This window comes from Hoplias malabaricus, chromosome 5 (assembly GCF_029633855.1).
Source record: "Hoplias malabaricus isolate fHopMal1 chromosome 5, fHopMal1.hap1, whole genome shotgun sequence".
Taxonomy (NCBI): Eukaryota; Metazoa; Chordata; class Actinopteri; order Characiformes; family Erythrinidae; genus Hoplias; species Hoplias malabaricus.
The window spans coordinates 45,872,273-45,899,553 of record NC_089804.1 but is presented as its reverse complement, the minus strand read 5'-3'; the positions used below and the strand labels follow the sequence as shown (position 1 = coordinate 45,899,553).

The 27,281-nt window shown below is 37.2% G+C and overlaps 2 protein-coding genes across 10 annotated transcripts; both read left to right on the top strand.

Moving 5' to 3' along the window:
• The first annotated feature begins 6,303 nt into the window (after positions 1–6,303).
• Positions 6,304–17,021, top strand: lemd1 (LEM domain containing 1). Of its 9 annotated transcripts, none has more exons than XM_066673113.1 (10): positions 6,304–6,480; positions 9,539–9,647; positions 10,214–10,366; positions 10,614–10,675; positions 13,583–13,648; positions 13,960–14,049; positions 15,415–15,501; positions 15,640–15,744; positions 16,178–16,242; positions 16,331–17,021. In XM_066673113.1, the coding sequence occupies exons 1-10, from the start codon at positions 6,319–6,321 to the stop codon at positions 16,659–16,661; spliced, it is 1,230 nt and encodes a 409-aa protein (XP_066529210.1). In that variant the 5' UTR covers positions 6,304–6,318; the 3' UTR covers positions 16,662–17,021. The 9 variants fall into 9 exon arrangements, with proteins under 9 accessions (XP_066529210.1, XP_066529209.1, XP_066529208.1 ...); XM_066673112.1 differs by lacking the exon at positions 6,304–6,480 and adding an exon at positions 8,233–8,427 and having other exon boundaries at positions 13,960–14,037; XM_066673111.1 differs by lacking the exon at positions 6,304–6,480 and adding an exon at positions 8,233–8,427.
• A 305-nt stretch (positions 17,022–17,326) lies between these two features.
• LOC136696929 (N-fatty-acyl-amino acid synthase/hydrolase PM20D1.2-like) lies at positions 17,327–26,661 on the top strand. The gene is made up of 14 exons (XM_066671713.1): positions 17,327–17,602; positions 18,834–18,920; positions 19,053–19,288; positions 19,391–19,477; positions 19,841–19,974; positions 20,100–20,219; positions 20,502–20,577; positions 20,686–20,747; positions 21,340–21,418; positions 21,667–21,738; positions 22,477–22,642; positions 24,891–24,990; positions 25,093–25,218; positions 25,531–26,661. Exons 1-14 carry the CDS (start codon positions 17,386–17,388, stop codon positions 25,544–25,546), a joined length of 1,578 nt encoding a protein of 525 aa, XP_066527810.1. The 5' UTR covers positions 17,327–17,385; the 3' UTR covers positions 25,547–26,661.
• Positions 26,662–27,281: the final 620 nt, after the last annotated feature.

The window sequence follows — 27,281 nt, the reverse complement described above, 5'->3', positions numbered from 1 at the left end:
CCTGAAGGGGCGCCAGTCCAAGTGTGAAATATTCCCATTGGGTAACAAAGGCTTATCTCTCTGGCTGACAGAATCTGTGATGGGAGAGGGAGACCAATTGAGCTGATTCAACTGGACACTTTTGAGTTCATTTAATTTATAGATAAGCATGGAATCCATGGAACAGTCCATTAACTCACGATAACAAGAACAACCCTGACTTACTTTTAGTGAGTCAGTGTTACTGATGTTTAAAGTTGAAGTGGATTGTTAAACCTCTTGTGCTTAGAACAGTTGTTATCAGTGTTGATATATATTCATATTGGCTCTTATTGTTGGTAACTGCTGAGCACGCTGCAGCTGATATAACTGATATACCTCTTTGTCCAAAGGTGTGAATAATTTTGGAGTTCTTCTAGACCATTAATTTTTGCTTTATATTTGAATATAGGAAGCCCTTTTCTTGAAATAATGCCTCATAATACGTGAAAATATTCGGAATATAAAGTGTTCATAAAGCCCAAACAGTACTTGAGGTCGCTCAAAAAAAAAGATTAATATTAAGCTTAATCAAATATTAATTAGCTCAGATAGGCATGGGGGTCCCATGACATGAAGAGACACATTCTCATCAGCTGCATATACACACTGCAGGAAGATGAATTGGCTGTGGCAGTTGATCCATTTTCATTTCCACAAAGCGTGAGACCAGACAGAATAAGCTGTTGCCTGAATGCATGTGGGAGTACAGGGGATAAAATGTGAACATTACAGTTGGATTTTGGGGGCATCTCTGTCTTATCAGATACATAACAGATTGCAATGTAGAAGATATTACTTAGTGTAGCTGAGATTCTTTAAACTTTTATACCCTTCTCCTACTACAGCTGTGTCTGAATTCACAGCCTACTAACTGTTTAATGATGTATTTAGAGTGTCGGCCATTTTACAGTGTTCTGAAGTAATATTTTGCCCGTACTGCACTATAAAACCACTCAAAAATAGATGAACATTAGCTACAGGCAAAAGTTCAACAGACGGCCATGCTAAGATCACACAAGCAGCCCATATCAAAAACAGTGTAAATACATTTGTGTACTTCAGTTCTGCTTGCTTATCAGTAAAGACGATCCAGTTTTGAAATTCAGCTTTTAGACAGATTTCTGACGTCATGTATTCCATCAATATTAATGAATAAATATTGCAAGGTTCATTTCAGGGACGTCCCAACCAAGCAGAAAATGCATTTTATGGGTACTTTGATAAGAGGTTAATTGATGAGTTCTGAGGCTACAGAACTGAAGAGCTGAGAAACACACTTGGACAACAATATCAGGAGTGTATTTGTGTTGATAACAACACACAGAGGAGCGTCATGAATAGCTGCTAAATAATACAACAGTAAATGTGCGAATAGACCCTGACCCAGTTTTAAAGCCTGTAAAGACAACTCAGTGAAACATACCCTCTTGCATTCATTTTGAATGCCAACTGCAGTCTGAACTCACATCATTTGGCTGTGTAAACAAATCAGAGACACAAGTGCATAACCAAAGAGCAGTCTTCTGTCAAATTTTTGCCGTGACTTCTTAACCACAAATTCGCTTATAACTGTTTACACAGTGGTATTAATTATCTAAATCTACTGAGCTCCCAGAGGCAGCAGCCTTTGAGGTAAAGCTTGAAGCCTATTGTCGGAAGCGGAAAGTCAAGAAGAGTTCTGGCTTCAAATCGAAAATGAATGTTTGCGTAATCCCTGCAGCATTCACCAGGCCATGGCAACTACAAACCCCTCTTTTGATTAGCACTGTACCTTTCATTCTTTGGCATGGTTACCATGTTTCATCAAAGGCTGTTTTGAATTGCCTCTGGGAGCCAGTGACTTTCAGTCAGATCTTAGTACTGAAGCAGTAAGAGGAGCTTGGAGGTGGCTTGGTGTGGAAAAAAAAAGAAAAAGAAAACCCAGTGAACCCTCTCTGAGGAGTTATTTTAAAAAGAATAATGAGATACAAACACTTTAATCCTCCCAGGCCAGAAAGAGGCTGAATAATACTGCTTCTTTTGTTTAATTATTCATGTTGATGTGAGTTTTTTAATCTTCTGCATTGCCTGCAACTTGGCTCTAGCGGTTTATATATTTTTCGGCTGTGATAAAACACCACAATAAGAGGCTCAATACAAGAAAACGTATTGCTATTTTGTTTTATTGTTAGCATTTAATAAAATGCTGCAGGAATCACTCCTGTGTCTTATGGCTTTCTATTCCTATGTGATTTCTCTATATTGTCATGTAGGGTTCAAAGCCATTAGGTACAGAGTGGCAAATCGGCAAGGGACGAACTGCATGAATGAATTATTCATGGACTTCAGTATCACAGTTATTTGCCTTACTGGGTCACAAACCCACATGGATATCTGCCTATTATTATTATTATTTTTTTTTTTATTTTGTATTTTGCTAGAGATTTGGTTTGATTATTTAGAGGATTTTAAATGGTTAAGTGTAGAGAAGACCTTACTGCGGGCTAGAGTTCAGAAAATTTCCATTCTGATGTTTACGCCACCTATCTGAACTGTATGTTTGCAGTCAGCCTTGCATCTGAATTTTGATGAACGAATGAGAAGGAGGCAGCATGTTTGCCTGCACTTTGCATCATGGTTCCCTAGGAGAACGGATATGGCCATTTAAAAAACAAAGAGGAAAAAATAAACAGAGAAAACATGCGGATGGACCGTGCATGCTGATGAGCCTTAGCATGGCCCTCTAATCTGTGCAAAAGGCGAAATGCCACATTTGGAGAATGCGGATCAGAATGATTCAGAGCTCATAGGCTAGGGATGCACCACAGCGGAGGAAGATGGGGGCATCTGTGCCTGCACTTGCCAGTGACATGAGGGAGAAGGAGTGCAGTTGTAATGCTGAGCACGTTTCATGCTGCCAGATCCTTCTGGACTGTAGGAGCCTATTAAAGTGTCTTGTAGTACAGGATAATCCTTTTGCACGGAGCTGGGCACAGTAATGCATCAGGAAGATATAAGCCTGATGAATAACCAAAACACAATTCAGTCCACATGGAATTCAAAGCCCGGAGTGTGTGAAGAATGAGAATGAAAAGCAATTTTTTCTTGTCTCAATGACTTATTTGCACTGTTGGAAAGAAGCTTTGGTCAGTTCTGGACACAGACTAATTAAATTGGGACTGTTTTCACCCCAGGGCAGATTCAAATCAAACAACTTTTAGGCGCAAATGTCTGTTTATAGTGGTTTAAAAAGAAAAATCTAACATTTTTCTATTATACAATTCCTTTGTTGTCAATTCAATTCTGTGGCAAGGCTAGTAATTTACTGTAGTCTATCCAGCCATGAAGTTCTCATCCTATCTTCATATTCACACACATTAGTTAAGGCCAGATGTTTACATACATAATCCCACTCACTTAAGGTCACAATTTCTTTTGTGCATTAGTTAAATTAGAACATGTATTTTATAAGAGACTAAGAGATTAATAAGTAAGAGATTAATTTCAGGATTTATGTATAATGTCAGATTGTCAATGGGTCAAATTTTACACTTTATTTGTAACTGGTAGCTCAGCATTTTAATTGCTTAAATTGAATCAAGTGCTTCAATACTTCTCACAGTATTTTTCCAGGAATTTTAGTTAATTCCTCCTAAAAAAAAACTGCTGTAATTCTGTCATGTTTTTTTGTTTTGTTAACTAAAACATATTAAGCTATCAAGTGTGAATTCTTTAACATTTAGTGCATTATTTTGTTTGCAGAAGCTGAGGTTTCATCACCTGCACAGTACACTATGTAAGCAACTTGGAGCCATTTTGACACAGCCTGAATATCTCTGCCGGCGCTGGCTGATGACGACAGTTGTAAGCACATACTTAACCACAAAATATTCATCTGATCTGACCACTCACATTCACATTGCATGAGATAAGATACCTTTTTTGTCACTGCACAGTGAAATTGAGCAACAATATTACTGTGTTTACACATCTATTAATCAAAAAATTAAATTAAAAAGAATTTGGCACATCGAATAAAAGGAATATTATGCATATTAATAAAAAGTAATATTGCACATTTAACAACAGTAGTCCAGTCTTTTATAAATATAAATATGCACAGAGTAGAGTGGAAATTGTGCTTTGTTTTTATCTGGGTTGTGTCACAATTATTTGTTTGATGAGCATAGCTGGATACATATATGATCTAGGAACATATATGAAAGTGGCTGAAATCTGATTTGGAAAAAAAAGTAATATTTTACATGTCAACACTGCCCTGAAACTAAATCAGATATGTGACTCTTTAAGGCAAAAAAAAGTTACTTCAGCCTGATAACCGGAATGTAACCTTGGGGTCAGGTTCCTGCTGAGGGACTAATTTTCAACTAAGATTCAGCTTTAGGGTTGACACTTTGAAGTTTAAAATAATCATATCTTCATGATGACATCTATTTTCTGATATGCACCACTGCCTTTCCCATCAAAACAGCCACATAACATTACATAACTGCTTCACAGTTGGGACTATTTCCTTCAGATTAAATCCTCACCTTGTTTCCTCCACACATAGCCCTCATCTCACCAGAGTACACTTCTCCACAACGCGAGATGATCCTAGTGATCATGTCAAAACTTCAGTCTGAATTTTTATGCAGGTCTTGGAGTATGACTCATTTTATGCAAGGCAGTCTTTCAGACTACAGCAATGTAGAAGACTCTTAATGGTGGATGTAGACAGTTTAGCAATAAATGCCTTAATCTCCTTCACCAGTTCCTATGTTGTCTGTTTGCATTGGAACCTTTCAGACTAAAACTGGTTTATGCCTGGGATTTAATCTTAGCCTCCTTCTAAAAAATACATTGTTATGTTTTCCCTAATTTATGTTATGACAACACTTTTATAGTTATATTTATATATAATTGTCCGTAACATTGCTTGTGGTATATTTATGCTAGAAATTGCTCATAATTAGAAACCAGAATTGTGGAGGTCCAACATTTTTATTCTATGACTTAAAAATGAATACAGTCACAAGTGCAAAGATTAACTCTTAATTTGGCACTTGGCCAATTCATCAATTTCTGACATCCCTCAGAACGTTTAAATAGAGGGTCCAATAGGAGTATGTAAATTTGTCACAGTGCAAATCAATAAGGTGAATTAAAGGTGAAATATATCTTTCTATCAACATTTAAAATTAATTTTTTTGAACAAAGAAGATTGCCTGAATTGATTTGCCACCCCATCCCCCAAAAACAAAAAACATATAGTTACATGAATATGCTGAGTTGTGAAAAACATAGTTTGACCATCTTTAGTCTAGGTGTAAACTCTATGACTTAACTGTGTATATGGACATATGTAAAAGTATAAATGAATACAGTAACACATTCATACACTATACAATTTTTTTTTTTTTTAAAAAAACAACAACATTAAATTCAGCTGTTCTAACGTGCACCCACTGTGAATGGACATTCGAATGCTCCAGCATAGCAGGCAGCTGTTATAATCTCCACAGAATAGATTGAAATAAAATGGGATGCTCCTGAGTATCTGCACATGAGTTTTAGGTCCAGGCTCTAAGCCAGGTGTTGGCTAGAGAAGTATAAAACCCCAAGCACAGGTGTAGCAACTATGTTCTTTGGACTAATGGAGCTCCATATAATACCTTTGGGTTTGTGATCCAAAACTGCACACCAGCATTAGCACCAAAATCCTCAGAGAAATGTTCCAAAATCTAGTGTAAAACTCTTCCATAAGAGAGAAGTTGATGTTGTAGGAAATTAATATTTAATTTAGAAGAATAGTTAAATAAGCAGGTGTCCACACAGCAATAGCTGTTTACCAAATAATTTATCATTCAGCCCTTTAGATTACTTTGCCCATTGGCAAAGATTCCTACATTCATCCCATAAAAAAAAGAAAAAACATTATAAAGTACAAGTTTAAATGAATATAAAAAATAAAATTAGCTTTTTTGCATTGTGACATCATAATTAGGCATAGAGTTTGTCCTCTACATACAAAGGAGTTTGTAGGAATCTTCCAAGAGGTGGCTTGCAATTTCAGCTTGTTCAATAACAAACACTGGACTTTGAGTTACAAAGTAAAATCTGTCTGTGCGTCTCCAGGTGAACACTTAAAAATAAAATAATTAAAGAAATAATTAATTAGGTGGATTAGCTGAACAAAATTGGCCACAGACAGGCGTGAGTAAGGTTGGCTCCAGGCCCTCCTTACCTTAACCCTGAACAGAGAGAGAGTTATGACTTGATTAACTATCCTTAACGAATAAATACCGATATTAATCTATGTTTTTCTCAGGATCTTGTCCCCGCCCACAAAGAGAAAGAGAGAGAGAGAGAGAGAGAGAGAGAGAGAGCGAGCGAGCGAGCGCTCTTCTGCGGCACAAATTGGCGCGAAAGAAGAGCAGCTCCATCTTGTTTAAGAGGACAGTGGTAACGCACCGTGAGGTGAGTTTATTTTGAGATTGAGCCAAAAATGTTTAGGTGTAATTATAAGCCACACTTTCCCGTGTACTCTGATTTAAAAAGCCGCTATAACCAACTCTGTATCAGCGCCGGCGAACATTTCTTTTCATTTTTTCGATTTCAATTAACTGAAGAAAACGCACATTTAATTGGCCGCGGTGTAGTAAAGAACGTAAAGCACTTACCCACATATCCTCATACTTACGATGTCTAAAAGTTGTACTTGTGCCCAAAAAGTGCGTCATTAAAATGTCGATTCCCAGTTTTCATTTTAATTTTCCTTTCCAACTTAAAACATCAGCGGTCAGGTTTGTCACGTTATGACTGTCAGAGTCGGTGCGGTTCGCCGTTCTCAGACAGCGAGTGGAAAGCTGCTAGCATAAAAATGACATAGCGACGTTTATACGCTCATATTCAGGATCTCAGTAATGATTAGTCTTAATGCCAGGATCATATATCCTTAGTGTAATATCTTTAGTCATATATCGCAATTTGTTTACATTGATAAACAAAATCTCTAGTTACAGACGCCTAAAGTGAATATTTTACTAGTAAATACTACAGTTGCAGACTTAAGCACTGTAAGTTTGACTAATAAAATGTTCAGATCCATAATGAAATTCTGACTAGTGAACATGCTAATTCAGTAATCTGCATTTAAAGTATGTGCAGTTTCAGATCTCTACTATTTGGATTTGACTAGCAAGAATATTACTGATATATAAAAATAAAATCGTTACTAGTCACAATTGGTGTAAAACCTGACAACTGCATTTTGTGCTAGTAAAAAAAATCTCAAACGCTATCATGGGATTTGTTGTTTGAACTGTCACTGTGGTTTTGTTTTTTGGACGCTCTGCACCCCAGTTCTCAGATCAGTGTTCCGTGTTGCACGTTTTGGCGTTGGCCATTGGCCAAAGGAGCATTTAAGCCTCTTCAAAACCCCTTGAGGTAAAGTCGTGAGCCCTATATAAATAAATGTGAAAGCTGCTGTAACTTAAGAAATTTTACAAGTGGTGAGTTTGTGCTGGATTGTAATGAGTGATTGACATGTCTCTGGCCAATCAGCACTCTGTAGGGTCACGCTTTAGTACCTACTCGGTTGGAACCTAGTGCAGGCAGAGACTGAAAACAAATACCTGGTTCCAAGTAGCAGATTTGACCAGTGGAACAGCAAAACAGCTGAGTTATGTAGGTTCCAAAATGGCTTAAGTATGTGTGTGTGTGTGTGTATATATATATATATATATATGTATGTATGTATGTATGTATGTATGTATGTATGTATATGTGGAAAGTGAAACTGCTTTCTGAGGAGTGGGTTGAGTTGGAGTGGCGGTTTGTGATCCAGAACTAATAATGGAACATTATTACCAGATATTCCAAAGGGTGAATCCAATCAGTTTGTCACAGAAATATTGTGTAAAACCATCCAGGAAGAGTAGTGTCTGCTATTGTAGCAAGGAGGGCACCATATTGATACCATTGAAACATTTAATGGGCAGGTGTCTTCACACTATCGGAGATATAGTGTATCTAGCTTGTATTTGCTCTCTGGTCTGCATGTGGCCACCTGTTGTCCATACCATAACACGGCTGTTTGCAATTTGAGAAGCTGCTCTGTCAGAGTGTAGCTCCAAGTGTGTATTTCTGGGGGCTAGAGAGAAGAACATCCACTTCTCCTTCACTACATTAAATTGTATGTAAAATTATTTTCTTCTCTTTAAATTTGATATGCCGGTCTTTGTAGAGGATCCCAGTCAGTTTTCCAAACAGCGACTGAAGCTGGCACTAATATCACATAATGTGGAGTTGCCTCCTGAAGAAAGTAAGAAACAAGTTTACATGGATCTTTATATGAAACATATCTGGAATCAAAGCAATGCTGATTTCTCTAGTGATGAAGAGGACCAGACTCAGAGCAGCACTGTGAGTTCCTTACACTTCCCAGCCAGGGATGAATGATTGGACCAGAATAACATATTGCAATTTTTCTGACCAGTATTGTGATTATTATTATTATTATTGTTTTTTGACCAAAAACCAGCACACAGGGTTTTTTTTTTTTTTTTAAAAGCCTGAGACCTGAACACAGAATGCCAGATTGCAAGTTCATAAGCTGTCCATAAGCCCCCCTCGGCATTTAAATGTTGTTATCTATGGATACAATATCATAAAGTTAAAATTGTGATTTTTAATATTTTAAAAAAAAAAAAATTCCTGTCCAGCCCAGAGTTTGGCCAACGCTTTCAACTATGATTTGTAATACAAAATGTAGGCCTAGTCATTTGAATGTTGGATGAGCTGTATATTGATGGAAGGAATGGAAGAAAATAAAAAATGATTCCTATCATGATGTATATATTGTCTTAAAAGTTTTGTTGCTTTTAATTCTTTTGCTTTTAACATTCTCCCTACATTGAAATGCAGATGTACTAGAATATTGTGCTGTGGTTAAAAATCCATTAATAAGTAGAGGCTGCTGCAGTATTAGAGGTTTTACTTTCTTCATGTATCTGAAACCTGACTCAAGAACTGGAGCTGTTGCTGCAGCTGTCTTTTTCACATATGAACTCTTTGCCACGGCTGCAGTAGATTGCCGTAACACGAGAGGAGAACGTGCTGTGACACATGGCTGAACAATCTAGGTCCCTCTCTGGGGTCAGAATGAAACTTTTTGACTTTGGCTTCTATGCTGACACTCTGGAAACAAGCATATTTATTAGAAAATGTAGAGAAAGTGAGTTTAGCACTTGTGTAATTATACTTAGGCTTTGATGCTACAATAACTGTTTTGGACTGTAATTTTAGGAGTAACATAAAGCTCTATGTGAGGAGACTGCTCTGATTCACTGCGTATCAATTAATTTTCCCCACCTATTACTTATAAAAGGAATTTTGGGAGTCATTAATTGTGATACACTTAAGTATCAGTTACAATATCGCATACTGCACATACCTTGTATCTGTTTAACTGCTTAAACTTATACAAGTCAAATCCATGTTGACTCATGTTGAATATTCGTGTTTCACTTCTCAGGAGGAGGAGATAAGAGAGGAGAACAACATGATGGACTTGAGCTTGTTAACTGATGATCAGTTAAAAAAAAAATTGCTGCAGTATGGCGTCAAACCTGGACCAATTGTAGGTTAGTACATGTATTCTGACCAAATTAAATACATTTTTATTTTTTAATTAATTAATTATTATTTAATTTCAAATCACATGTATTCTCTCACGAGTAGTGATTTTATCTTTCACAGTCAGCTCTTTTTATAGTTGATTTAACCTTTTATTCTTGCATTATTTTTAACCGCTTCTTCCCGTTCAGGCTCATGGTGGGACAACAGCCCACCCAGAATAACTGGCGTGCACATTTACTATTTATTTATTTATTTATTTATTGATTGATTGTTGACAAAACATCTAAAACATTCTTCTTCATTGCGCATTAAACCTTTTCTATGTTGGACCTAATTTAAGATATACTTCATAAGATTTTGGCAATGCATTTTAGTAAGGATATTTGCAATGCATTATTAGGGTATATTGCATCAAGCCCATCATCTAAATTAAAGTGGTGCAAAAAAAAAAAGTACACTATTACAGTCAGTAAAAGTTTGCATCCAGGGGCATTCTAATTGATTATTCAGTTATTGCAGCCAGATGTGAATCTTACTGTAAACACTTTGTTTCTTATGTCTGTGGAGGCAGCCAGCACTAGAGCTTTGTATGAGAGGAAGCTGCAGAGGTTGGAGCATTCCTCACAGTTTAAAGTCAACGGTACATGTACCTGTGATACTGCAAAGTACTCTGACAGTGAGGAGGAGGAAGAAGAAGAGGAGGAGGAGAATGAGGAGGAGTCTGGTATGGACTATTCAATCAATATATCAATTTTGTTGTATTTCTAATGTCATATTGCTTACTTCAGTTGGAAGAGGTTGTTAATTCAGCCTTCAAATATAAAAACCTAATATAAAATAACCTTTGGTATCTGTACCATTTCATTGCGTAGAACAAAAAAAGTTGTCCTTGAAGGAATGGATAGAAAACATTTGGGAATTATACTGAGTTGCAAAGAAAAATCTAATAGTTAATTTGTGCTTTTGTGCAGGTTCTGAAGAGCTCAGACCAGAGTCAGTGTCCCACACTGAGACAAGTGCAACAGGGAGCACGGTGTGTATAATCTCCCCTTATATCTTCCTACAGAACTCTCACAACTCTTGATCCTTTGTATTTTAAATGTTTTATGGCTGGTTGGATCATAGATGTGACTGTTGATTTACTGAATTATTTATGATCCTGTAGCTGCAGTGAGACCTTTTATTTTTGCTTATTTCGGTCCAGTGCAATAGTAGATTGCTTAAAATTGCTTAAACATTGATGTTGTGCATCATATTGCTCTAGAAAAAAAAATTAAAACCTTGTTTGTCGATCATAAACAACCCCTGTTTACAGTGTAAGTGATCTGAACCTGCTGGCACCGTGCTCTGAGAGTGGAACAGATTCTTGGAAGATAAAGTATTTTATCACAACTGTCTGCTCTGGTTTTGTTTAAAGTGTAATAAAGTAGTTCTTCTTTTGGAAAGTGTAAGTGGTCAATGAGAGGGGTTTCCATGCTGCATCGAAGCCGAGGCTGAATCCCAAATGTCTCCCTGCACACTCCGTAGGCCCCAGTCAGTCATAAAATAATGGTTTGTGAAATCATGTCGTGCGTCGTATTTCAAAAAAATATTTTTAGTGAGCTATAAGGTTCAGGTTTCCCTGTAGACTGAGTGTCTAATTACTGTCTGTATTAGTTTTACTATCTGTGATGTGCACTATTTAGAGATTATGTCGCTTATTTGAGTCGCAGCTCAAGATTCTCTACTGACTGAAACAGATGAACAGAGCTCTGTTTACAAACATGGTGCAGATAAGTGGGTCAGGGGTCCATACTTATATTTATTTACTTAACATCTAAATGAATACTACAAGAAAGAACAAAACAATTTAAATAACACAGTTTTTTTTTTTTGAGTTGTATATTTCAGTATGGAGTAGGTCCCCAAAAGGGTGGCTACTCTGTACTGTGATGTAAGCTGCAATTCATGAATGCTGTAGTTACTGTAACATTGATAAAAGAATATCAACTATAGTGTATTGTCAGCATTACTGACAACTAGACAACAAAAGCTTTTTTCAGAACCAGGAAAGGATACTTGTGCTTTTTTTCTGGTAAATTATATATACACCTTTCTTTCCCATATTCAGCTCCAAAAACAGGAGAGCTTTTATATACAGTTACTTTCAGTTTAAAATCATTGTAATGCTGTACTGACCTATAATGCAGAGAAGTCTCTTTCATTGCTAATTTGGGTTGAGCAATGCAGAAATTGTAGGAAATCACTTTCCTCCCTCCACTTTGATTTCAATGTGGTGCTATCAAATTAATGACACTAGGGGGAGCCCCTGGAGCAAAAAACCCAAATTTTACCTCGAGTTCCTTTTAAAATTGAGTAGAAAATGCTGTTCTTTGTTAGCAGCAGTATTGAAGGCTTTTGTTTGCTACCTGAATTGATGCCATTTGCTTTTGTTGAATCTTTTGCTTCTATAGAACATATAATGTGACTTAAATCTGCCAACTTAATTGTAATCTAAAGTTAATTTTGTTTGTTTTTCTTTGCTGAAAACATGTTGAAATGTTAGCATATGAATCACCTCTTCTCAGTGGATTGTGCAAAATTAAAGAGATAACCCCTAAGTTTTATAGCACAAAGTTTGCAATTTGTGCAAAAGTCACATTAAGCCCAAATTCCTTCACCACAAATGAAACTAAGGAGTTGTGTGCACAGAGGAAATTGTTAGCAGATCTTTCTCCAGAGATGGAGGTGGTGCATAAGTATTGTCCTTTTGTACATGCAGGACAGTTTGAGTGGGATCTGTTCAGACTGATGTCAGATATAGGTTGTCTTATGATGGAAATGTCATCATTGCTTTCCCATTTACCATATACTACCTTACACTAAGTTTTGTAAAAGAGGAAAAAGCACCTGCTTTAAATGGGGTTTTTGGCTGATTTAATGAAGAGCTTTGTGTTTCTCAGGGAACTATTTTTTTTCCCCCAAACCCAGCATTTATTGAAATACTCTGAAATTGCTCCCTACATACTTTTCATGTCTCTCACTTTCTTTAGCCTTCTCTGCTAACACACACACACACACACACACACACTCATTCTGTCACATCGGCTACCTATTTGCTTAATCACATATTTGCAGTTATTTAAGCTGACTGGTTGTTTTCAGCAGCTGTTGGCTTTTCCAATGATGTTTATATAGCTAAAACAATGCAAACAATTTTTCATTCATTATATTGAGATAAAAATAAGATGAATGCAGGAACTGTTCACATCAGCAGCTAGATGAAGAAAAAAAATCAAATGATTCTGGATTTTAAATGGAAAATTAACAGTAACTCTCAATTTGATATGAGAGAGACTTATTTAATAGGATTTAATTTTTGGGCGGCACGGTGGCGCAGCAGGTAGTGTCGCAGTCACACAGCTCCAGGGGCCTGGAGGTTGTGGTTTTGATTCCAGCTCCGGGTGACTGTCTGTGAGGAGTGTGGTGTTTTCTCCCTGTGTCTGTGTGGGTTTCCTCCGGGTGACTGTCTGTGAGGAGTCGATGTGTTCTCCCTGTATCCCCGTGGGTTTTCTTCCGGGTGCTCCGGTTTCCTCTCACAGTCCAAAAACACACGTTGGTAGGTGGATTGGTGACTCAAAAGTGTGTGCGCGCCTGTCTGTGTTGCCCTGTGAGGGACTGGCGCCCCCTCCGGGGTGTGTTCCCGCCTTGCACCCAATGATTCCAGGTAGGCTCTGGACCCACCGCGACCCTGAACTGGATAAGCGGTTACAGATAATGAATGAATGAATAATTTTTACCTGTATTATGGTTGTCTGGTGTACTTATTAATGTTTGGGAAGTCACATGGTTTAAATGCTTTGTGGAGCTGTATTCCTCCATTACAGATTTTATCACCACATTGTGGGTGGGTTATTTGGACTGTTGGTCAAAATTTCTGCTTCATTTTGTACACTCACAGGTGGGGCGGTACAGTCAGAGCAAAGAGTTATTTTATCCTCAGTGCTTTTACCCTGCTCTGAGACAGGTACAGTATTAATATCTGATCAGTGGTCTCAGTTGTAGCAGGTTCATTGGAGGAGAAATTCATTTTATTTTGTTTGTTTTTCAGTGTGTAAAATCACTTTTTTTTGGGTAAACAGAGGCACCATATTTTTGCACAGCTGGTAGTCTATATATGGGGATAATTGTTTCTTTTCGTGAAAACATGAATATTTAATTGAAGTGTACCAGATGCTCATTGCTTTTTTATCTTTTATGATAATGCTTTTTTTGCCTGTGTGGAGTGAGCATTTGCTAATTCGTAGGTGTGGCTGATTGGATGTCTGTGAATTACAGGGAAAGAAACAACAGAGGTCATTGGACAGCAGCCGAAGTATCTCCAAGTCTTTCAGCATCACCCAGCTGGTCGAGGAGGGAAGTGTGCTTGTATGTGTGTGGGTTTGTGTGTTAAAGAAAGAAAGCAAATGAGCAAGATTGCTTTGGAACATGGTATGAATATTTCATGGACTTTCATGGATTTGTTTTCTTTTACAAGCATAGTCATATTAAAAATACTTATTTGAAGAATTAAAAGCATAATAAAATTTCCCTGAAATTATTGAACAGAGAAGAGACTAAGGTGCTGGGACACCACAAACTGTCAGAAGAGCTTTAGTGTGTCTTGGTATAGACTGTTGGATGAAGGAGTCACTATCCTTCCACAAGACTTTACCTAATTCATGTTTATATGATTGTGGAAGAGAGGAGATGTGTGTAAGTGTTTATGCCCTGTGGAAGGGTGTTGGTGCCGTCCTGGATTTGGTTACTGGTTATTAGGATAGAAGTAACTTCATCATAAGGTAATGGCAATTTGTCAAATTTTGTAATGACGCTAATCCACTGAAACCCCAGTGTAACACCCCTATTCTTGCTGACAGTCAGCTTCGCTGACATTCTCACGCACCTGAGGAACATTGCTCTTTTGTGGGTTTTTTTTTTCCATAGACACCATTGTCATTGAATGTGTGCTTATCAACACAATTTCTGTTGCCATTTACAGATTCCCTTCCAGTAGATCTAAATGCAGATGTCATTTTAGTGACTGTTCCTATTTCAAAATGACACTTTCACAGTTTTTAACTGAAGCTCTTGCCATCTGCCATAAAAATGGATTTTCTTTTAAAGTCATGTAAATCTTTTTCGCTTATTTAGATCCAAATCAAACTCAACTTGGACTTAGCAATCTTGTGTGTTACACGGCATGGTGGGATGTTACTTAATTCTACCATGCGGTACAACTGTGTACACTCATTTATACAGGGTTTTTTTTTAATTGGTGATTACATTTTGTGTGTTGAATTAATTGGTAGCCTGTACACACCACCTTTTTAACTCCTAAATTTATGCATATGTGAAATTGTTTAATACCAAAAATATAAACTACATATGGACTAATTGTCCATTCATAAATGGTGTCATGGTCATGTCATTAAGGTTTAGACTTCATTGCCTCAGTGTTTATAAAACGAACTCTAGGTGTTGTAACCTATATTTCCTGTTTATCATGGCCCTTTAAAATATTACTGTGTTACAGAAACAGATCTGCATTTTTTGCATACATTTTCCCAAAATCAGAATCAGTGTTTTGTTATAAACTCACTTCCCCTGCTCTATGAAAATGAGATTTCTTTTAGAATTTGTTCTGGCAGCAACAATGACTTCTGGGTGGTGATGCTGCACTACTTATTGAAGTTGTGGATTTGTTGCTTCTCCATGAGGGAGTCCTAATGTGGCTCATTGTCTGGCCTGCAGATTGAGAACAAGCTGAGTCCTCAGTCACAGCTGGGAGAGACTGCGAAGACATGTAACCAGACACCTGTGGAAAACAGGGTGCAATGGGTCAGTAACCCTATTAAAAACAGACATCTGAGTTCATTTTATAGGTTATATCTTGTTCAGTAATTAAGTAATTGGTCTTTGGAATTTGGAAGGGTTATGTTTATGATGTAAAAAAAATTTTTTTTTTTTTTAAATAAGGACCTTCAACGGCTCAACAAGAACACCATGACAAATACATCTCTATATCTGACCCCTAAGTATTCGCACCATCAGAAAGAAACTACCACAATAAAATCAACTCCCGTAACTCTGCTTTCTTTGATGTAACTCTGTTCTCACACTGTGGTGTTCTTGCGGATGTAGTTAGACCCTTAAGAGACAAATGGGCTTTATTCACTTTGTCAACCTTGGCACAATCAGTTTCTCGTCACCATCACTTTTTTTCAGAATTTACAACAGTTCTTCCTGAGTGATCCATTAAGGCCTATTTTTTTATTTATTTTTTTAATCCCCCCCTCAACCCGATGCATTTCACTTTCACCCAGTATTTATATTCTTTCTTCACTGTAGTTGATAACTTACAGGTTCTGTTTTGCTTTCTCCTCTGTCTCCCATTGTTGGCTGTTGTTTTTCCTCTTTTCTCCCTTTCTTTTTTTTTTTTTTTTTTATCTTTTTTTTTTTCTCCCTTATCCCAACCACATAAATTTGCTTATCTGGAGTTTTCATCTCTCTGTAGGAGCCAATGACTGATATTCTGATGGATCTCTTCCCAGATGCTGCTACAACACCAACTGGAATCATGTGAGTTTGATACATAAATGAATTCTGAATAATTTTAATTTACAAAATCAAACGGTGCAAACTTTTAATGCATGTTCTCGTGCTTCAGGGCTACTAAGAGGCGGCCTATAAAGGGGGCAGCAGGTCGCCCTGTGCAGTTTAAATATCCAGAAACCCCACTGAGTCCAGCTACACTTGAGAAGCGAGAGATCCAGCGGCGTCTGGTGCCTCTGTGGGTGCAGATCATTGTTTTTCTCTTAGTGACTGCTCTCCTATACTTCATTTACATATCCATGGAAGACCAACTGGAGAATCCTTTCAGTGCACTGTTGGACAGTCTGAGTGAGGAGACTGTCACTGAGGAGGTCTCCCTCATCCCTTCCTGCTCTCAGGATGTACACACAAGTGAGGTTGCTGCCCAAGAACAAGCAGTTTTTTGAACTTTAAACATCCTCAGTGTGTTGGACTTCTTCATATTAAACAAGAATGTAGTCATTTTTTTTTCAATTTTATAGAAACTCTAGTATTGAATGTGTTTATGGTTATGACCTGAAATGGAGTGCTGTGTTATGTTTTATGGTTTGTTCTTACATTACCTGCTCATACAGAAATGCTTAGTCATTTTATTGGATGTTAGTTTGTTAAACTTTGCACCGATTCTCCTTTAACTGGTAAACTCTTGGAGAACAATGGGGACCCAGGTGTTAACTGGAGAAGCCACTGCACCTTGTTTTTATTGTATTGTATAATTGTGCTTTGTTTTTGATCAAATAATTGAATTAATAAAATGCTTATCTAAATGTGCCATGTTTTAAAGCATTTTACAGGCTGCTTCATTCTAAGAAAAACAATGCTTTTACTTGTGTGATATGTTCAAGGATACATTTTCAGTTTAGGAAAGGGATGTGAAAATATTTATATCCTCCTTCCATTTGTCTGTCTATTACATCGAAGGAATATATTAATTGAGAGCCCTCGAAGTAATGTTCAAAATTAATTCGAAGAAGAATAACTCGGTAGAAGAATAAAAATCTGACACTTGTGCCGGAACAGTAGGGGGCGAGCGTGTGGCGTTTAAGCTTCGAACACACTGCTGTTTCTAGAGTCAGGTTTTCATAGTCATGCTCAACGAGTAATCAAACTGATCCACTCTCTTCCAACAAAATGACCGACCGTAACAAGAAGGGAAGAATAATCCGGTTTCTGAAACTGGTGTCACTAAGTTTATTACTGTTTCTGTTGGTTTTGTTTCTTGTGGCTACAGTCAGGACATTCACGTTAGAGGTAAACGCTGGATTTCAGCTGGCTCAATGGGAGAAAAAAAACATTTCACCCGAGATAAATCAACACCAGCGGGAGGAGCTGCTGGAGAATTTCAAAGGTAAAAGGTCCTTAAACCTCTAAATAGAGGAAGGATTAGTCTTTGTTATTTGTGACGGTGTCTGAATTGTTATTAAGCTCCCAGTCGCTGAAACGTCTACTGAGGGTTTCACTGCAAATAATCAATTAACTTTATGATTTATTTTAAAAATAAGTTTCACTGTATTAAGAGGATTTCCAGTAGTTACACACGCGAACGAATAAAAACTAATTAAAACGATTAATAAACCCCCGGTGAGACGAACAGTAGCTACAGTCAAAGCTGAACTTAACTCCACCTCTCATCATCAATAATACTCACCTGGTCGAGACACGTCCCTTAAAACATGTGTCATTTAGGTTTGACTTAAATACTTAAATGTACATATGCCCCAAAACAATATTTTCCTCACATTTTAATATAAAATTGATGTAGAACCCAATTTTCTTCAAAACTTTCAAAACGGATTGCCGTCACATTATGAGGTGTAGGGGAACAAAATCTAAGGTTTAATGTTCCCCTTTCCACTGTTTGGACTCTCAGTGGAGTTTTAAAAGAAAAGTAGGCTTCATGGAGTGGAGAATTTAATGAGGCCCAATATGCACCAGCATTTCAGAAGTCTGAAGGGTTGCAAATGAATATATTTTCCAGCATAAAATCCCATTTTTGAGCGCTAAGCTGTTGTTTTATGACATACATATTGCACTACATAGAGTGGAAAAATATATTTGAGATTCAGCCCTAGTGCTATGGCAGGTTGCAGAGTTACATGAACACACCCTGCTGTTCCAGTGGCTTAGAGTGTTGGCTTTAAAAGAAGTGTGAAAGTAGGGAGAAGGGCTTTTTGGATTGGTGTTTTTTTTTTTTTTTTTTAAAGCTACTGGTTTCTACAAAATCACATACTCCAGCTTTAATACAAAGAGCTAAAGACTGGTCAGAAAATGGTCATGTATTTATTTTTTGTGTGTTTATTTTTTCATGCTCAATCCAATGCAGACAAAGTCTTGATTTTTTTTTCTTTTCTGTCCACATGTATGGTAGGATAAAATAAGACTCTCATACCTATGGGATGAGTTAGGAATTATAAAATGCTTTATCATCCATGATTTCATGACACAGTGTGGCTCCCCCACATTAGTGTTTAAAAGAACGATTGTATAATATACAATCACTGGTTCATCAAGGCCACAAGAACTATAATAATGTTGGTGCAATGTACAGTTCCACCATGTCCTTCTTTTCTCTTTTTTAGAGGCAATACGGATTCCCACTGTGTCATTCTCTGAGACTCACCAGAACTCAAGTGCTTTGCGAGAAATTGGCCAGCTCTTTAGAAAAGGTTAGAAACAAGAGTGAAATAACCACTGAGGAAACATAACTCATACTGACATTTACATTTTCAGCTGGAATTGAACATGTAGGAGAAATTTTTATGTAGGAGTATTATGTTTTGCATGCTTGTTTCTGTCAGTTTTCCCCACAGTTTTCTCGTCTAGCCTGGTTAAACACGAGGTGGTAAATGATTACAGCCACCTGTTCACCGTGCTGGGTTCTGAGCCGGAGCTGGTGCCCTACATGCTGCTGGCACACATTGACGTGGTGCCAGCAAATGAGGAGGAAGGGTGGGAGGCCCCTCCTTTCTCTGCCAAAGAGCTGAATGGGTTTATTTATGGCCGAGGGACCATCGACAATAAACAGTCTGTCATGGTATGGTGACCCTGTGGGGCAGAGCTTTTTGTGTTGTTTACAACAATATTACATTTGTTCTGTGGACACTGCCACTGAATATGATTACATCTGTCCTTGAAGGGGATCCTTCAGGCATTGGAGTACTTGTTAAAGAAAGGTTATGCTCCACGGCGAGGGTTCTACATCGGCTTAGGTCATGATGAAGAGGTCAGACACACATTTCAAGTCACTACTACAGTAATATTTGTATCTCAGAAATTTGATTTATTGTAGATTTTTTCCCCAAGACATTAGTATTGGTCTATTTTTAAAAAAATTAAATACTTTTGACTGTGAAAATGTGCATTAATGTGACCATGGATTTTGCACTATGTACTATGTATTTTCCATCTTTGATGCTTATGACATCTATCACATTAGTTTATAGTCACTATAATATAAAAACCTTTTAATCTATTCTTTAATCCAATTAAAGATTCTGTTCTATAGACTTTCTTTCCATTTTCTCTCTATTAAGCCAAAGTGCAGTTTTGCCCTGATGAAATGTTCAGTTCTGCTTTCTGTCTAAAGGTGAATGGCCTTAGGGGTGCAGTGAACATAGTGAAAGTGCTGAAGAGTCGTGGAGTAAAGCTGGAGTATGTTCTGGATGAAGGGCTGCCAGTGCTGGACGGTGTTATAAATGGCTTGAATGGACCAGCTGCACTGTGAGATCTGTTTTACACAATCCTTTTCCTTTAATGTGCAGAATCATATACAGGGCTTTACATGGACCTTCTTGAAATTGACCTAGACTTCAAGTCTTAGATATTTGTATCCATGTATGTTGTAGGATAGGTATCAGTGAGAAAGGGTCAGCCACAGTGAAGCTGAGTGTCAGCACGAAGCCTGGGCATTCCTCTATACCCCCAAGGGAGACCAGTATCGGCATTTTGGCTTCTGCAGTCACGAGGTGAAACAACATTGAACAGTTCTTATTCCTGCACCAAAACCTTTTCATCTCATTTAACTGAATTCCTACACTTAAAGATCCAGGTAAATGCCTGCAGTCTTTGTAAATAGTGTGTGTTAACACAGTTACAGAGTATTCTCTGTCAGTGTCAAGTTTAGCATCCAGTTTATTTTGCCAGAATGTGCCCTTTCAGTTTACTTAGGCAGACCTGCCATGTTGGGCAAAGCTGACATAACCATTGCCTTTTACAATCCATGATCTTTTTCACCGTATCATCTGCAGGTTGGAGGAACACCCAATGCCCAGATTGTTTGGCTATGGTCCCGAGCGAGGCACATTTGAACACCTAGCACATAAGGTAATTTTAAAATTAATTAGCTTGGATGCTTCTACAGTTCTCTGTAATTACATTCTGTAATTATGTCAGTGTTATGCCTTGCTTCATCACCTGTGATTTATGTTGCAGTTTGGTTTGCCTCTCAGATTCGTCATGTCCAATCTGTGGCTTTTCACTCCCTTGCTGAGCAGGTAGTTTTATGTTAATACAAGTATAATCCACAAGAGACCATGCATTACATGAAGCTGTCTACTAGACATGCTAACATGCTAAAGTTTCTGAAAGACAGTCTTTTTGACGTTTTGATTTAGATAACTATTCATTAAAAGCAATTAGTGCTGAAAGAGTGTTCCATGAACAGTAATGTTTAAATGAGACGGCCCTTCTTTTATTTAACATGGCCATTAGGTTTAAGGCATTAATCTTTTTGGATTCTGGTGAAAAAAAATATATAACAAAAATACTTAAAGCATTTATTCAGAAGCCATTGTCCCCAAATTTAAATCATTCTTACAGTTGGAATAGTGCTAAACACATTCAGTGGCTTTGAGACCTGAGTTCTAAGTTCTGAGTTCCGGTCTCAGAGTTCTGTACGGTACAATAGTTTTTAATACCCTACTGAATTCAAACAGGATTGAGCTGATGTGTGTGGCTTTGTGTTATATCTGGTATAAACGGTGACCTAAAGCATGGCTCACCAAATCGGATTTAAGAACCATAAATATCTCTGTTAAAAACTATATTATTAAATTAAAATATCTGAACAGGTGAGTATGTTTCCAGGGTAATGGAGAGAAGACCAGAGATGAATGCTTTTGTCCGGACTACTACAGCAATCACCATGTTCAATGCTGGTGTGAAGGTTAATTTTTAAAAATATTTTTATACACAAACAAACACACACAGTGTTTCCATACTTTCAAGGGATGTTACTTACCTTAACACAATTTTACCTTCAATTTAATGCTTTACGTTATAGGGATATTTTATTGTTTCCAGAATGTGATTGTGTAAACCGATATTTCCCACAAAATGATGAATATATAGATCCCCCACCACACCCAGTTTAACAGTTTGAATGTAGGCACCTCACCCCCTCTCTTTGTGCAGGTCAATATTCTCCCATCACATGCTGAGGCCTTTGTAAATCTGCGCATCCACTCTGCCCAAACACTGCAGGAGGTGAGAGGTCAGCCTGTTGTCATGGAGATGTTGACTTTGCACAGTCTAGTTCAAAGAGAACATATTATTGCCCTTTGTGTTGAGCATGAGCAAATCCTACAAAATTGAAGCTTTGAAGATTTCAGGCAGAGATGCCACCATTCCTATTCATTTTTCATGTTGTATAGGATGTGAAAATGTGTTCTTTGAAGATTCGGGTTTTATTTCTTTTAAGACTTTCTCTCTTGTGCCCCGAGGACAGTAATCATGGTATGAACTAATCAGAGTCATGCAAAGGAGAAAAAGATAGAGAGAGAAAAAAATAGAGCTAATCTTTCACTCTTTCACAGATTCAGAGGGAGGAATAGACCCCTTTTTCATTTAAGTTCATCATACAGTTTTCCCCGTACCTCAAATACTGCCAGCCAAAACATAATTAGTATCTGAGAAGTACTCTCAGTACCCTGTGTTTGCACAGTTGCGCAAGACCCATAAACAAGGCCACAGTGTTTAAAGTTAACCATTAAATATAAAGGTATATATCTTCTCAGCTGTGTTTATGATGCAGAAATAATCATCTAACACTAGTACCTGACCTCATCAATGTTTTCATGGCTGAATGCCATCAAGAAATGTTCAATTGTCTGGATCGTCTTGGCTAATCAAGAGAAAAAGTAGATTTTTGTTTGAATAATCTTTTAAAATGCCATTTTGTCACCTGCTCCTCTCTGCATATTTTTGTGTAAATCACTGCTGCAGGTGCTGGACCTCATAGGGTCCACTATATCAGATGACCGTGTGAACATAGAGCTAGTAAGTGGGTTTGACCCCTTGCCTATCAGCTCCTATGACGAGCACGCATTTGGGTTCCAACTCATTAAGAAGACAGTTCTGGACATGTTTCCTCAGGTCACAGTGGCACCAGGTAAACCTCTTTTGATTTTTAGAGAAGGAAGCCTTTAGTGATCCTATGGCTAATGCTCAGGGGGAGCTGTGTAGAGTGTGTAGGGTCAGGGAATTTTCAAAGTTAATGAATAAAATGGGACTATTCTAAGCTAAAGTTGAGAAATGTACATATTGTTGGTAAAAAAAAAAACATACTGAAGCATAATCTTGGCTAAAATAATTAGATGTGATACCAAAACAGCTGAATAGCAAAGTTGCTCCTCAATCCCAGGCACATGGCACATTATACACTGAAGGGCTATTGAGACCACAACTCCCTGCATTGTTCATTCCTCCATCACATGTACAGCATATGTCCAGATTATTTCTAGAAACCTGACACTCACCAAGTCAGTTAATTTTTTAAGCCACTATTAAATCAAGGTGTAATCTCACAGTTGGATGCTATCTGGTAAATCAGAAATGCTTAATGAATTTAAGAGACTAGTTTACCAAGGCTAGCAAGAGGTGAGCTTACCAAGGCTAGCTACCTGTATTTTTTGCCTCAGCGGGTTTCTATAACAAAGAATTAATACTTATTCATTATTTATTTGAACATGGAGGATACAGGATGAAAGCCTGAAACTATTAAGCAAAAATGCAGAGCATGCAGAGGCCAGGCTTGAGAAGCTTATGGGAAAATATCTTTATTTGATTTTATGTTAAATTTTATGGAGAGAGATTAGTCTCAAAATACTTTACAAATGTGTAAATGTTAATCCACAAATTAAACACAAGTCACAAATATGTTTCATTATTCACAAATGAACACACCCCAATCTGTGTCTCACAGTCTGCAATTTGTATAAATACATTCATAAATACATGTATTTGGTTTTCATAGATATATCATAATTTTATGAGAAAAATACATTTGTTTAAATTTACATTGCAAATATTTGTAAAGTCGAAGTCTCCAATTTAAAATGTATTTTAAATTTGTTGAATCTGCGTTTGTGAATCGAGTCACTCGCGTGTTTTCCGTGACGTGCATTTGTTCATTTCCTCTCGCGGGTTTTTGGATTTTGAGACTTTCCATTTGCATTTCACCCGATCCAACTACAAATGCAGCCTGATCCACAAATGTGGCTGAGACTAATCTCTCTCCATAAAATTTGATCTTTTTTAAATAAGAAGATAGGCTGCCTTGATTTACATTTTGAATGGCACTTTTTTGAGGTTTAGGAGTTGCATTCTTTTGATTGTTTCTTGATTGAAATTGAAATAAATTATTTTTAAAGTATTAAGCATTTTTAAAGTTCTGCTTGCAACTATGTCAGTTATTATTTGTATTGTTATGCATTCATGTCTATTGAAAAAAAAAAACAGTACATTGATGATAGTGTATGATATAATTCCTTTAAGTTATCCAATATTTCCTATTAATTCCAATCAATTCCCAAAGTTCCCAAAATTTCCATGGAAAGCTTACATTTTTGAATATTTCTAAAGTTTAAGGGTTAAAGTTCCCATGGAAAGTTACCGATAATTTACTGGACATTTATTGTAAATTTTCCACCCCTTTGCATCCCTGGTCAGTGACTCTTTGTAATAAGCATTTCAGATGATGATCAACACTGATACAAGCCCTGCAGCAATGGCACACAAAGCAGCTGTGTTATTTCAGTTGTTAATTATTCAATAAGCAAAATTAGGCCAAAATTATTTTGTATGCCTGTGGGCTATCAGGCCTTCTAGGGATAAACATGAGGATTTTCAGGAGGACAAAGCAGAGCTTCTGCTGTAAACTAATATGAAATCATCATCATCTTTTCCATTTAATCAATTTCAGGGTTGCGGTAATATTAAATCAGACATAATATCACTGTAAATTTCTAATATGTAAATAATAATAATAAAAAAAAAAAAAAGAAATTCTGTCATCTTCAAAATTTATGGATGCAATTTTGAAACTATTCCAACCCAAAGCGAAAATATTATCAGTATTTTTCAGAAAATTTTTAAAAAGTAAAGTGTCTAAAGTGAACAATACTAATGAGCGTATTAATATATCAAATCAGTATAAAGGTGGCAAAGAATTACAAATGAATTAAGTTTCAGGAAAGTCCATATGAATTTTTTTTGCTGCTCTTCTCCCTAATCCACTTTAAGTGCTTGAGTGGCTGAAAAGCTTCTTACATGCTTCATTTGCTACTAAAGAATCCCAGGCTAGTGTTTGATCTCTGCTTTCTCCAGCTTCTGCTGTATAACGTTTGTCCAATTCACAGGAATTTGTGTGGGCAACACAGATAGCCGTCATTACACTGACCTCGCCAAAGACATTTATCGCTTTGCCCCGACCTGGTTCAAACCAGGAGACGCTCAGAGGTAAGACACAAGCTCAGACTGGAGGTAAAGTAGAGGAAATATCCAGAAGGAATGATGTATATAAAATCCTATCTACTTTCTTTGTTTTTATGCTTGGTTTAGGTTCCATGGCATCAATGAGAGGATTTCTGCCAAGAACTATGAGGAACTAGTGCTGTTTTACTTTCAGCTCATTCAGAATTGTGACATAAGAAATTTACCCTCATCTCACACAAGCCAACATGAGCTGTGAGTGTGTTTGAGGGGGTTATAGAGCTGGTTTGGATAACCATGCTTTTTCAGTTACAAAAACAGTAGAATAATTTATTTCTGTGATTTTTTTTACTATTGAACAAGACAGAGTTTTACTCAGGAAAGATAGAGAACAATGAAAAGTATTACAGAGCAATGATACTAGAAAATGAGATGACATAGGAAGAACTGATAGACGATGATAATTAGGTGGTTTGAATATTAGTGTAATCAGTGTTGTGCTGCTGCTGAGACATTCTCATCATATACATTAATTCATTCATTCATTCTCTGTAACTGCTTATCCAGTTCAGGGTCGCAGTGAGTCTGGAGGCAGGAACACACCCTGGAGGGGTTGCCAGTCCTTCACAGGGCGACACACACATTCACTCACAACTATGGACACTTTTGATTTGCCAGTCCAGTTACCAACATGTGTTTTTCGACCGTGGGAGGAAACCCAAGTAGACGGGTAGAACACACCTTACTTCTCACAGTCATCCAGAGCAGGACTTGAACCTCACAGCTTCCAGGTCCCTGGAGCTGTGTGACTACGACACTACCTGCTGCGCCACCGTTCCGCCATCTTGAAAGCTACCGCACTGGACCAAGTTTTTCTAATGGGAAGGTGGTCATGTAGCATACCAAAGAAGAAAAGAATATTCTCAGAAATGTATTGCTGCAATCAGATTTGCAATATCTCTGGTGGTTCAAAAGTTATTAACACAGAAATGTCAAAACACCATTACATCCCTCATAGCCAAATTCACAGAAACCAGGACTGTGGATCACAAGCCATGTAGTGGTCCTCCGAAAACCCTATGGTTTTGGTAGCCTTTGCACAATGTATCATGCAATGTCTTGCAGCAGAATGTAGTGCAAGATCCAGTTGCAGCAAAAACAATGAGAGGATAACCCTGATAGACGTGACGAGTTTGCTGACTGGGTGTTAAGTCAACATCAACGGGATCTTGCATTCACACAAGTCAAACAGCAGAATGTGAAGTACTGGAGTGATGAAAACCCTCACTGGACATCAGAATCTCCTCAATCCTCTCTTCTTTCATCAAATCTGTTTTAGCTACCTGTAGTTAAAAGTTAGCTTAACTTTCTCTGTTCAGATGTAAATACATATATAAGGCATTTAGATATAACATTTTCCCTTTTGTTTCTAAAAGGGTGTGTGTGTGTGTAATTGTTTTTTAAGGTTAGTGTAAAGAATACATTTTAAATGATAGAACAAAATTGAAACATTTATAATACAGGGAATAACCACTGTTAGCTAGCTGATAACCACTGCTTTAGCATTTCCTTTTACAGAGTACAGGAAAAACCTGCTGAAATGACAGTATGTGGAGATTGAATGGATGCAACAGATGTAACAGCTTCGAACATTATTTTGAAAAGGAAAAAGACAATCGTTTGTATAAATACTGTTGAAAATACACTAATAATATCTCTGCATCGTTTTTGATGGGTTTAAGGAAATCAAAGATTAAAAATCATCATCTTTTCAAATTAATCCATTTCAGGGTCACGGAGATTAAAAATCTGTAAGAATTAACTTTATATTCCAATGTTTCTGAAGGATAATTAATCAAATTAATGTCAAGGTGAGAAAAAAGTTTAAAGTATGTTTTTGAGTTCCATATTTTTTTTCTTCCTGTTATACCCACCAAGACCAGTATTTCTAGCATCACTTCAAAAGCATTTTATATATATATATATATATATATATATATATATATATATATATATATATATATATATATAATTTTTTTCCCCCCTTCCACAATATTTTTTTCCCCTTGGAGTGAGGTGCAAATAAAGGATAACATTTTAGCATTCGAGCTTTGACCAGCAGGGAGTAGATTAAAATTAATACATTTACCTCATGCTCGAGGGGAGGTTTTTGAGGAGCTAGGTGCTAAGAATTTGCATGTTGTACCAGCTTTGACCAAAAGGAAGCAGTCCAACTCAATACAGTGCCCACGGCCATAATACGAGCAAACAGGGAGTCATACAGGCACTGGAGAGACAAATGGTTCTTAGTTTTAGTC

What these genes read in the sequence shown, in the direction of transcription:
- LOC136696929 (XM_066671713.1), top strand. Translation starts at nt 17,386, where the DNA reads ATGACCGACCGTAACAAGAAGGGAAGAATAATCCGGTTTCTGAAACTG. An exon ending in TGGCCAGCTCTTTAGAAAAG is followed by an intron (nt 18,921 to 19,052) that starts GTTAGAAACAAG and finishes TGTTTCTGTCAG; the next exon opens with TTTTCCCCACAGTTTTCTCG. An exon ending in GCTTAGGTCATGATGAAGAG is followed by an intron (nt 19,478 to 19,840) that starts GTCAGACACACA and finishes TTCTGTCTAAAG; the next exon opens with GTGAATGGCCTTAGGGGTGC.
- lemd1 (XM_066673111.1), top strand. Translation starts at nt 8,233, where the DNA reads ATGCCGGTCTTTGTAGAGGATCCCAGTCAGTTTTCCAAACAGCGACTG. An exon ending in GGAGAATGAGGAGGAGTCTG is followed by an intron (nt 10,367 to 10,613) that starts GTATGGACTATT and finishes GCTTTTGTGCAG; the next exon opens with GTTCTGAAGAGCTCAGACCA. An exon ending in TGGAAAACAGGGTGCAATGG is followed by an intron (nt 15,502 to 15,639) that starts GTCAGTAACCCT and finishes TTTTTAAATAAG; the next exon opens with GACCTTCAACGGCTCAACAA.